The sequence below is a fragment of the Brachyistius frenatus genome, unplaced genomic scaffold (genome assembly GCF_029030835.1).
Source record: "Brachyistius frenatus isolate BFR_SWC_R1_liver_20210118 unplaced genomic scaffold, ASM2903083v1 Contig_370, whole genome shotgun sequence".
In the NCBI taxonomy this organism is placed as follows: domain Eukaryota; kingdom Metazoa; phylum Chordata; class Actinopteri; family Embiotocidae; genus Brachyistius; species Brachyistius frenatus.
In genome coordinates, this window is record NW_027210969.1 from 60001 (window position 1) to 71403 (window position 11403).

The 11403-nt window shown below is 43.6% G+C and overlaps 1 protein-coding gene and 1 non-coding gene across 7 annotated transcripts in view; one reads left to right on the top strand and one right to left on the bottom strand.

Moving 5' to 3' along the window:
• eef2k (eukaryotic elongation factor 2 kinase) overlaps positions 1–10559 on the bottom strand; it is an 11614-nt gene extending 1055 nt beyond the window's left edge. Inside the window, exons 1-18 of one of the 6 annotated variants that reach the window (XM_069724303.1) lie at positions 10325–10559; positions 9771–10038; positions 9256–9512; positions 8626–8685; positions 7258–7358; positions 5009–5069; positions 4855–4892; positions 3863–4034; positions 2825–2974; positions 2620–2752; positions 2411–2538; positions 1936–2119; positions 1743–1813; positions 1274–1351; positions 1041–1097; positions 624–755; positions 222–410; positions 8–132 (exon numbers count right to left, since the gene is read on the bottom strand). In XM_069724303.1, the coding sequence (XP_069580404.1) occupies positions 8–132; positions 222–410; positions 624–755; positions 1041–1097; positions 1274–1351; positions 1743–1813; positions 1936–2119; positions 2411–2538; positions 2620–2752; positions 2825–2974; positions 3863–4034; positions 4855–4892; positions 5009–5069; positions 7258–7358; positions 8626–8685; positions 9256–9504 (1928 nt within the window). In that variant the 5' untranslated portion in view covers positions 9505–9512; positions 9771–10038; positions 10325–10559. Of the gene's footprint in view, positions 1–7; positions 133–221; positions 411–623; positions 756–1040; positions 1098–1273; positions 1352–1742; positions 1814–1935; positions 2120–2410; positions 2539–2619; positions 2753–2824; positions 2975–3862; positions 4035–4854; positions 4893–5008; positions 5070–7257; positions 7359–8625; positions 8686–9255; positions 9513–9770 lie in introns of all 6 variants that reach the window. The other 5 variants (XM_069724306.1, XM_069724304.1, XM_069724308.1 and 2 more) reach the window with 5 other exon arrangements.
• Positions 10560–10846: 287 nt separating this feature from the next.
• On the top strand, positions 10847–10928 carry trnal-uag (transfer RNA leucine (anticodon UAG)). Its single transcript has one exon. It is a non-coding gene; the product is annotated as a tRNA-Leu (tRNA).
• Positions 10929–11403: the final 475 nt, after the last annotated feature.

The window sequence follows — 11403 nt, forward strand, 5'->3', positions numbered from 1 at the left end:
AACTGACCTGTCACTTGACAGGCTGATTCCAGAATCAAAGGCTCTGGCCACGATGATCATTGAAGACCTGTCACCCGCCTCGGCGGCCAGCAGCAGATACTTGAAACCTTTCATCCTGTTTCCTGCGCTATCCTGCCGACGACGCAAACACGTCAGAAAACAAAAACCTCGACTCGAATCGACTGAGCCGTGAGAGGGGAAACTTGCACTCCGCACGGTACCTCCAGCGCCATGTCCGGCAGTATGTGATGAGGCAGCTGGAGGAAGCACTGTCCCAGGGCGACGATGGCCTCCAGCTCTCCGCACAGGGAAGCTCTCTCCAGGTGGAACATGGCCGAGTCCTGATCCCACTGCTCGTCCTTCTCGCAGAAACGACCCGCTTCGTGGTAGCGAACCATCGCCAGGTGGACCTGAGCGAGGGACCCACAATGTTCTCAGCACGTGAAACCATGCAGTGTGTGATGTTTGCGACCGCCTCGTCATTAAAGTTGTTTTTTTTTTGTTTTTTTTTTATGGCTCGAACGAGGACCGTCTACAAAATACATCAGGAAATGGCTGCTGGTGAAATAACAGTTAAATAAATGCACTCTCGTTCAATGAACCGATCTGAAGTAAATGCTGACCTTCCCGAGGATCGACTGCCCGATCTTCTTCTGCAGCAGAGTGTTGAGGCGCTCCACCTCCGTGGCCACGCAGGAAGGTCGGTGGACGTGAGCGCGAGACGAATGGTAGAAGCTCCACTTCTCCTCCGTCAGCTGAGAAGAAACAAAAACACCAGAGGATGAAAGGAAGAAGAAAATCCATCTTCCTCTGGTGAGGAGGCACAAAGAGCAGGAGGAGGTGAGTTAGAGGAAAGGTGGGGAACGGCTTTAGATGTTATGCAAATGTTTGAGGGGGAAAAAAAAAAAAAAAGGGGGAAAGACACAGTGGAGAAAGACGAGGAGGAACATCAGAGCAGGGTTGTTGTTGTTGTTTGTTTGTTTGTTTTTTTAAGGGATGATGGTTACGATGGAGGTGAGGATGACTTTATGTTTGTTTACCCGTCTGACACTATCCTCATCCGACTCAGAGTATTGTCTTTGGGGGCGATGATGTGTCTGCGTGACGACACAACATGAAAAGTAGAGTCACCACAACAGTGAAACATGTTCAAATATATGTTCGTGTTTGTTTCATTTATTTGTTCGTTTATGTTTACAGATGAAACTACCCAACCAACTGAAAAGAAAATACTGCAAATGAATCCTGGAAGCTGTCGAGCGGAAGTGTTTACCCCGTCTACGTGGTCGTTCGGATCCCCTTCACTCCTCTTCTCGCTGGGGTAGCCGCTGTCCCCGCTGTTTTCTGAATCCTACAGACGAAAAAACAAAATTAAAAACGGTGACAAGTTGTGGCGGAACTGAACTCCATCTTTAATCTCCATTTTTGTTTGAATTGTATCCGATGGGTTAAATTAATCTCAACTTCTTCAACGTGGTCGGCGTCACACCGAACAGTCGACTGATGCAGCAGAACCAGAGAAGTCCTCTTTTTTTTTTTTTTTTGATGTCCTACATTCTTCTTAATTGTTAAAAACCTGGTGGCTACATTACCCAGAATGCAATTCAACCACTGACAGTTCAGTCAAAGAGTGTGCCGTGTTAGGAGCAGCTAGTGTGCCCCTGAGCCGGCAGCCTCCAGCTGAGACGAAAGCATTTTTGGTTGCAGCTCACATTTGGGAGCTTTTTGGAGCCACTTCTCACCTTGTGTTCACCGGTGTTGTTGTAGTGGTTGTGGAGTCTTTCCTGTTCGTACATTCCGGTAAAAGACAAGCCTGTAAAAACGCAAAAAGCATTCTCAACACGGCTGCTTAACAACAACAACAACAACAAACCGTTCTTTAAATGCAGTATCGCAGCGAACTGTCCCCGAATGTGCCGACGAGCGGTGACTTGCCCATAGAGCCGACGAGCGTGAGAGGGGAGCAGGGGACCGAGTCCACGTCGCTCATGCTGTCGTCTGCGGACGAGGTCTCAGACAGGCGGGATAACAGCGGAGGAGCCCGGCTTGCCGACATGGTGCGAACACGAGGGGAACCGCAATGCTCCTCGCAGCCCCGCAGCACCGTCTGGGCCGACTTCTAAAACAAAAGGAGGTGAAAGTCAGCAGGAATAGACGGCAGAATACACTTAAGATATCCTGCAGGTGCGTTAAAGAGCAGGAAAGGCAACAGTTTTTTTTTGGAAAATATCGTATGAGTGTGGTTCAATTGTAACAATCTAACATGGCCGATTTTTCAAAGCAGCAGAACTGAAAAAAAAATGTTTCCTTCTTTCTTTCTCACAGGAAATAAGTTGCCAAAGCAAATTCACGCCTGAATGTTGCAACTGTGAACAAAGTGACACTGTGATTATCAAAAAGTTCAAATTACCAGCAGTTTGTTGGTGCAGTCCAGCTGGGACTTCTCCGCAGGGGAAATGTCGAAAGGCGTCAGGCCCATGCTCTTGCAGATCTTGTTGCACAGGTGGGAGTGGAAGAACAGCGCCATGCCGCGCACACCTGGGAACACAGGTGTGATCAGGATGCAGCTTCTGGAATATTTTCTGCTCGAAGTACAAAGCAGCAGTTTGAGCAGCGTACCTAGATTTCCATCTCCGAAGTCGGTCCCCTTCTCTGTGTGGATCTGAGGGTCGGTGTAGAGATCTCCCACTCCCTGGATGTCCACCACGATCAGCTGGTGACCCGACCGCTCGAAGGAGAAGTGACTGAAGGCCTGATTCATAAAAGAGGAGGATTATATTCGACTGTTGGACGATCATAAATGCCAGAAGGTGACGTCGCTCACCTGTGGAGTGAGTCGGATGTTGTCGTCCCTCACGAAGCCGGAGTTGGAGTTGTATTTGATGTACTTGCCCTCGATGTAATGCTCCAGATGGTAGAGAGGTTTACCCGGTCGCTCTGTCATCTCCACCACACACATCTGCATGATGTCCACCTGAGGATTTTGCATGGATTGTGGATTAGAAAGAGATGAACAACAGCGTCTCAGTCAGATAGGCAGTATTGGCTCCATAATGTAAATGTAACAGTGTAGGAGGGAGGGGGGGGGGGGGCGTGATTTATGGATTCGAGGATGTAGTTGTCGCATATACGAATGTGGATTACTCCTCAGACTGAGCGAAAGGACTTCATAGGAAAAAATTATATAAAAGAACAAAAAGCTGACTTAATAATTAGTCAAAATATTAGCTAATCAGGAACTGTTTTGGAATTTTCAATACTAATAATAATAGGAATCTGAATGTCGCTTGATTTTATTAAGATGTAACTTTCAGCTTTAAGAAGTTCTGACTGTTTTTCACAATTTTTTGCTAATTCCTTACACAAAAATAATTAACTACTTAATTGGAAAAAAAAAAAAAAAAAATCTTAATTGTAGTCTTAAATCTAAGTTTAAAGGTCCCACAAAAAAAAAAAAAATCCTGTTTTATTTGTGGTTTTCAGCACCAAAAAACATCTCTTGAAGCTTGCTGGCTGAAGACTGAAGGCTGAAGACTCTGTATTTTCTTCATTATAAGCGGTGTGAAAGTGGGCCATGCCGAGGGCGAACATATGACATGAGTGGGATTGTGTGACATCACAAACCAACAGAAGCCCAAATGGGACAGTTGCTGAATCCAATCTGTGAGCATTTCTTCGCGGATTGAGCGTTTTGACAATTTCACACTATTATAAAAGCATTTAGACCTGCTTTATAATCAAAATAGGAATGAAAATCTGAATTTATACAATGCTGGAACTTGGAAAACATTTTTTGAAGGATATTGTTGATTTTATCCATAAACTGTCATGTTCCACTCGACAGTAAATGTTTCTGCCGTACCTGTTTGGGCGGTCTGTGGCGATTGTACTCCTCGCCCCAGAGTTTGGCCTCCATCTGCAGCTTAACGTCCTCCAAGTAAACGTTTCTGTCCACCGTCTCCATGTAACGTTTGGCCACATAGTTGGACGCTGACTTCCAGTTGCTGCTGTGTGAGAAATTCGATAACTTCTTCCTGGAGGGAAATGAAACACCAGTCAGTTACTGTCATAGTGAGCGGCATTTCAATTGCATGTATTAATAGTCGGTTCCAGCTGAGGAAACACCCCTGCAGCTATAAATCTTTTATTAAAATGCATTACGAATTTTTTTTTTTTTTTAATTATCGCATCAGCGGCAGCAATGCACTCATGGTGACCCTGGATCACTCTAGAATAACTGCTTTAAATCCAGATGTGTACAAATCCAAGAGGAAAAACATGTCACATTACAGAACTTTCTATTTTTAGGACCTTATGTATTTAGGCTAGTCTGGGCGGGGAGGTTTATTTGTCAGCAAAGACTTTTTCTGTGGGATACTGCAAGTGGCAAACAGCTGAAGTGGGGTGGTGTCGGTGGAAGCCTCTCTTTTACATTTCCCACATGACTGAGGATTAAACATTAACAATAACACCGTTATCTCTTTTCTCGACGTCACGCAGAAGCCAAAGCACAGCGCAGCAATGTTAGTATCATTCGCTCAAATTCTATTTTAGCCAAACAGTAAATATCCAGGGAATCGATACCATGAGAGGAGAGTTAAAAATAAAGCCCACGTGGCGTCATAGGAGACGTTACAGAGATGGTTTAGTGTGAATCTCTACATTGTCAGCGCATATCTTCCTGGTTCAGAGCAAGAAATGTGAGGAATGTGGACCTGAACCGCTTTCAGACTGCAACCGAGGAGCGACTCTGGTTAATTTACATTAACATTTACATTAGCCTCGGTTACTAGAGCACGAGGTCAACAACCGCTGGATGAGAAGCGATGAATGTCGAGAACTACTTCAACTTACGTCCTGAAGCACTCTCTCATGGCCCCTTTCCCAAACGGCTGTGAGAAAGCAGACGGGAGGAAACAAAGACGCGAGATAAGTAACCTCAACACTCTCCAGTACATTGCAACAGTTTGTTTTTTGTTTTTTTTGTTTTTTTAGAGCGAGTTGATACCTGAGTTGCCATCTTGATGTGGACCTGGTCTTGAGCCCACTCTCCTGTGATGGCATTGTACCTGTGAAGATGAACATTGTGTTTACTCAAATACATTCTTTAAATCCTCATCAAATCAAATCCACTTAATTATGTAGAAAGTTAGTTTTTAAGCCAAACTAGGAGCTTTTATACAGACATTCATGGTTGCCAGAGGATGAGTCCTTCTGCACTTCTTCTCATGCCATCACACATGCTAGCCCACTATGAAGAGGGTGACAGTTGTAAACATCGTACCTGCTAACCGCAGCATGTTAACATTATCACTTTGAGCGTGTAGCATGCTGACATCAGCATTTAGCTCAGTACATTATTACCTCTTGAGCTGAAATATTGATAAACAATTAACCTTTAAACCAAATACAAGTTTCTATCCACATTCTCAAAAATGAGAAGTTGTTGCTTTTCATCTTTTACATGAGAGAAAACTAAAAGATCTTTAGGTTGTGGATCTGGCTTATTGAAAAATGTCAATTTGGGTTTTTAACGGCTGCAACGATTGGTCGTTTAATTGCTTAGATGACTGACAGAAAATTCATCGACACAGTGTTGACAAGTGATTCATCGTTTTGAGTTATTTTTGCCATGAATTCAACTTCTTTAATATGAATATTTTCTGGTTTCTTTGGTCCTACATGATGATAAACTGAATATCTCCTGGTTGAGGCCTGTTGGTCGGTACAAAACAAAACAGTTTATGCTGCATGTGACCAAAAAAGCCCGAACAACTACTTAATTGATATGTGGAGTTGCTGCCCGATCTCCATTGATATTCAAAGCCAACTGCAGCTCTGTAAAAGTGTCTCCTTTCAAGCAGAGCGACTGTGCGACTGTCCATCATGTGGTTCATTTGTACGTCACAGAGCTGACCGTGCAACTCTGCTCTGCAGGGAAAACATGTCCTTTGTGGGGATTTTTTTTTGCTTTGTTTTCCACCTGTTGCGTTATAAATCCCTCACACAGGCCTGTCACAGCATTCGGCTGCCTTTCTAAAGCCTTTGCTCTCCCACAGGCAATAACCCCCAACACATTAAGATAAAACTCTTCCTTATTGAACTTAAACTTACTGAAGGAGCACAAAACTTTCAGTCTCGTTCGCCAAGTGTTTTGAGTTTGTCTGTCGACAGTTGATCGTCTATTCTTATCATGGGGGCACAAAGATTCTGGTTTCCTCTCCAAGGAAAAAACAACAAAGGGAGTCTGTGTGTGCTCTCTCATTGGATTTAGGTTTAGGGTGAAAGTAGAGGCAGTTAAACCATACAGTGTTGATGTAAATGTGAGGGTGCATTCAGTATGTCAGGGTCAGTGTGTCTCTTTGGCTTGGCAGGGCGCGAGCATCCTGAGTTAATGGTTACTACATGTACTGTCGGTGAAGCTGCAAGTCCTCACAGCTCAAACCTGCGGGCCATTAAACACTCAGTACTGAACTCTCCTTTTCCACACAAGGACACGGCTCTGTTCTCTTTTTCCAAACTCGCTGTTTTTTTTTGTTTTTTTTGCCAAAGAGCCGTTCCAAGCTGAGAACACAGTGTACCATAACATTTATTCCATCAAGTTCCTCGACCACAGGGGGGCGAAGAGGAGTGCGGTTACATGTGAGTAAAATTAGCACATAAAAAAAAAAAAAAAGACACTAGGCCAAATCCCAGCCATCGGACAATCCCTCCTCCCTCTGCACTCAAATACAAACCCTTTGTGTTGCATAACAGGAATTTCTTTTCATCCTGTTTTTTGCCCACACTGTGTCACTGCCTCCCTTGTTTGAGAAGTTAGTGTGAGGCGTTTATGGAGCCGCTACTGCATGTTGTCCGGGTTCACACTCTGTATCCCACCCAAGTATGAGATGATAAAATGGACTGGAAAGAATCTGGAGTACTCACTGACGGGGCAGCAATGTTTTGTCAACTGTTAAGATTAGCTCTACTGACTGAGATATGAGCCAATGAGGTGAAGCGAAGGGAGCAGCCAGGTAAATGAATGTTAATGAACAATGCAGGTCAATGTCAGCGTGTCAACTAATCCCAATATATGTTTTATCTGACTTACTTAAAGACTCGACTTCATGTGGCTTTAAAAACATTAAACGAAAGGAAAAGCACTCGTCTCACTGATAACATTAAAAACAAACAAATTCCACTTTTCGTGAGTTACTTCCAGAGTCCTGGTGCAAGCCATTTTTGACCACTTTTGACACCGAGAGTCATCCCTACCTGTAACGAACGCAGGGTTCAGTCTCGATTTCCTCCAGATGAAATTGGGCCCAGGGGTCGGGCATGGCTTTGGCCTTTTCAATTGCATGTACCCATGCCGCCTGCCACAAACACAACACAGAAGCCTGTCTTTATTATCTGTCAGTATTTGTTGTTATGCAAAAAAGAAAAAGAAGCCTGTTGCCCAAACTGGTTTGCCAAAACACATAGAGGAAAGAGGGGAAGTCATTCCATGCAACACTGTTTAATTTGCACAATAAAGGTGATTTAAAGAGCCTGTTTGCTATCCTTTCCCATAATGCATGCATTTTCTGCTCTTTATGTAGCTAGATTGTGATCACTGTTTACATAAAAAAGTCACAGTTTCCGCACTGAACAGTTTCCCCTCATTAAAGAAGTATGTGTATGAAATATCAAGAGAATTATGCAGCTCATCAAAACTCTGTGACACATCAGTTTAAACTAAACCCGCATGACACAAATGCACACAAAAAAAACAATCATTAAAATGAAACAGAGATCTAATATTTTAATGAATTTAATAGGTCACAAACTAAATGCATTAACCGAGGCTCAACCAAAGTGTCCTATTCTGCAGTAAGTAGTTTAGAGTTACCTAAATGAATGTGATTACTGTGCAGTGTTCCATCTGCCGTTTTCAAAAAATAACTTTCTTCGTAGGAGCCGTGTATCAAGTGTCACGAGTAATCTAAATCTGTAGCTACGTAACCCAAGACCAGACCCATCCTGTACTGCACAGCAGCACGTATCCCTCGTGTACCGCTGGTTACTGTCCGGCAGTCTAGGGATCTTTATATTTAGCGTGAAGGATTTATGTGAAGAGAAAATGAGAAGAGGTCATGTTTTTAACTGAGAGAATGTCACATCTTTTGAGGAGGAGCATACAACAGTTTAGACCTCGTTCAGCTGCAGGGGACGAGGTGTGAAGCATTTCAGCCCGGTGGCGAGACGAAGGTCCAATATGACAGTTTCTTTGTGGGATTTTTGTCATCTTTCAAAACAAATCTTTAAGTAGTAAAATAATTTATTTCGGACACCAAATTTCTTGCAGAAAAACCTGACGTTTATTTCGTGTAGTTCTGTACAACCACCATAACTTTTCTGGTGTTCATTAGTAAAAAAAAAAAAATTATTAAATTCTAAAATGAAGGAATAAAGGGAGGATGCAATAAGAGAATTAGGAAGCATAAAATGTCAGTCAAGAGAGAAATGTGAAATGAGAAAAGGTGAAAAGTAAAAGGACGTTCAAAGGACGGAAAGAACAGCCAAAAACAGATTAGAGAGGGGAGAATGGAGGCGTGGATGGTCACTGGTGAAGAGGGAGAGATAATTTAATCTGAAACATACCCGTGCACGCTCAGACAAAACCTTGTACGACTGAGGCTCTGCCGCGGTTTCTGTTTCATTCTATGTGGGAAGGTAAAGAAAGTGGACGGCTTTTCATCAGCAAACAAATTTCTGCAGCATTATTTCAAACAACATGAATTGCCTGGATGCTCTAAAAACAACAACACAAGAGCTCAAAGGGCCACTCATCCCAACAGTTGGCCGGTGCTCAGGCGCTCCTATAAAGAGCACTGAAGCGAGCAGCTATGTGTTTACGTACAATGTAATCACACGAGGTGAAAACCACTCTCGATGGTGCTTCCTGTTCTGGTCGGAGAGTACATTGAAGACGTGGCTGGACAGCTTTCCATTTTAGTAAACAGATAGACAGTACACACTCACATATAAGTTACTGCGTGTGCAGGCACGTACAGATAGCCTCTCCTTATAAGGGAAAGAGCTGTTATCGCAGAAAATTGCAGAACTGGGCGGTTATGATGATGCCTGAGCATAAATATCTGAATACACACTGTTTTTACTTCACATTGAACATTTCTAAGTAATCCTCCAGCAACTTTATTTCAACATACGCTGATACGTTTCCCTTCACTGTACTAATATCTTGCGTTGTGTTGCCAGGTTGCAGCTCACCTTGTACTGAAAGCTGCTCTTTGGAAGAGAGCTTGACAGCTGCCGTGTGTAAACCAGGTTCTTCAGGTAGTGACACACTTCTCTGGAGGAGTCGTCCAGGATGGGGCGGATGAACTGGTTGTCGTCGTCATCGTCGCTGGCATTGGCGTCGCTGAGGGACGATGAACGCTGTTTGGGGGAGCTTCCCTGGACGGGGGGTCTCTGGGCACTGCCCTCCTCCTCCATGGTGAACATCAGGTCGTCCTCCATGATGTCTGCTGTTGTTTGGACCAGTGACAAGAGGAGTGTGAGTGGAGTCGGGTGCAAGGGGGGGGAAAACAGAGCAGAAATAAAAGACAATCGGGAGTTAGTGTGGCAGCCAGGTCAGAGTTTGTGTTACTATATCATGCAGATTTAAGTAATCGGTGTGACTAACAGTATGCAACAACATTTTAGTACTTGTGTTATTAAGCAGATTACCGGATGCACAAACACACCTCTTAGGAATTTGACAGACTGTGAGAGTATGCACTCACCCCGGTCTTCTTCCGCCTCTCTGGTTCAGCTGGAAGTTAAAAAAAAAAAGAAGAAGATCGGTCTGTACGAGCTGCAGTTCAAGCCAGACCAGACCAGGGTGGGTCCGTCCTGGTTCTCCGCGGTATCCTGAAGGTCCCGGGACGTGCCTGGCAGCGGGCTGCTGGTTCTGTTACCGTCCACCACTGTTACGAGGCTTCTCTGCACGTACCACAATGCTCTGCGATGGCCACGCCCCTGCCTCGTGCTGCCTTCATGACAAGCGGAAATCTATTTGCCCATAAAAAGACAATTTAGAAGAGCAGTCTGTTGGTAAACACTTCTGATAATGCATCTAACATCGAAAAGGCAATCAACAAATAATTACGGACGTAAAAAGGAACATAAAAAAAAATACAAAGAATAAAGGTATTTCGCCTTGGCTGCAGACACAATACAAATTGTTGTTAAGACACATTTGAAAGCAGCACCGGATCAATTATAAGCCGTACAGTTTGCAATCACGTACACAAGTATAATGTGCCGTTACACGAGCAGTCAGCCTTCGTGGACAAACCTGGAGCTTCGTCAGGAATTTCCGACCACATACATATCCATCATTCATTCATTCATTCATTCGGCGCAGTGTGTCAACAGGTGACACGTCACGCAGCAACAAAAAGCAAACATGCCCTCAAGCTACGTTATTTGTGTGCAGCAGGTCCTCGTAGTTGACTTCGTTCACGGCGAGTGAACGTGGAAACAAATAGGAGTAACAATTGTAGCAGCATTTCCTGGTAACATTCATGTCCCGACGTTACAGTAACGATAGTAACCGTTTCTAGGCAACCGTTTTCACTCCGTCAGTCATTTCAGGCGACAGTTAAATTAAGCTGACGTTGGGTTGGCCTGAATTAAATTCTTTAGCTGGTATTTTTATTTAAAAAAAATAAATAAATTAAAAAAAAAGACAAACTTTACCTTTACGCCGTTATCATAAACATGTAGTCATTGAACCAGCCTGCGAAGAATATTCTAATTGTGCAACTCGCGGTCGGGTGGAGTTCATATTTCTACCTCTGCCCCTGTGTGGTAACATGGTAGCGTGGCCGAGTGGTCTAAGGCGCTGGATTTAGGCTCCAGTCATTTCGATGGCGTGGGTTCGAATCCCACCGCTGCCAGAAACATTTTCCTGCTTTAATCAACGGAAATACCAACAGGTTAGAGAATGTTTGATAAGATGCAGAGAAACCACAAATTTACTGTTTTTCTTGTGAGCTTCTATCTAAAAGCAAATGCCAACAGTCAGTACATAGCAGCAGCTGAGAGTGCCATCTTGTGGCCTCATGATGTCTACCTTGTAAAGCCCCATAGATACTTCTATCTAGATATGTCTGTCTATGGTAAGGCCCTTAAAAGAGTTCCTCTGAACACAAACGTGCAAGAATTAAAGTTAACGCGAATATCAACAGATTAAAATGCTAATGTGATACATATTATGGGCATCAGCTCTCGATTGCTCTTCCTCAAAGACCCGGATGTGTGAGACATGAACTGAATCTGAATTTCACGAACTGAATTTGAAATGTGAATTTAGAGAGTTCATTCAGTTTCAAGTTTATTGAAATTCAGTTTCAAACTAAAATTAAAATTTCA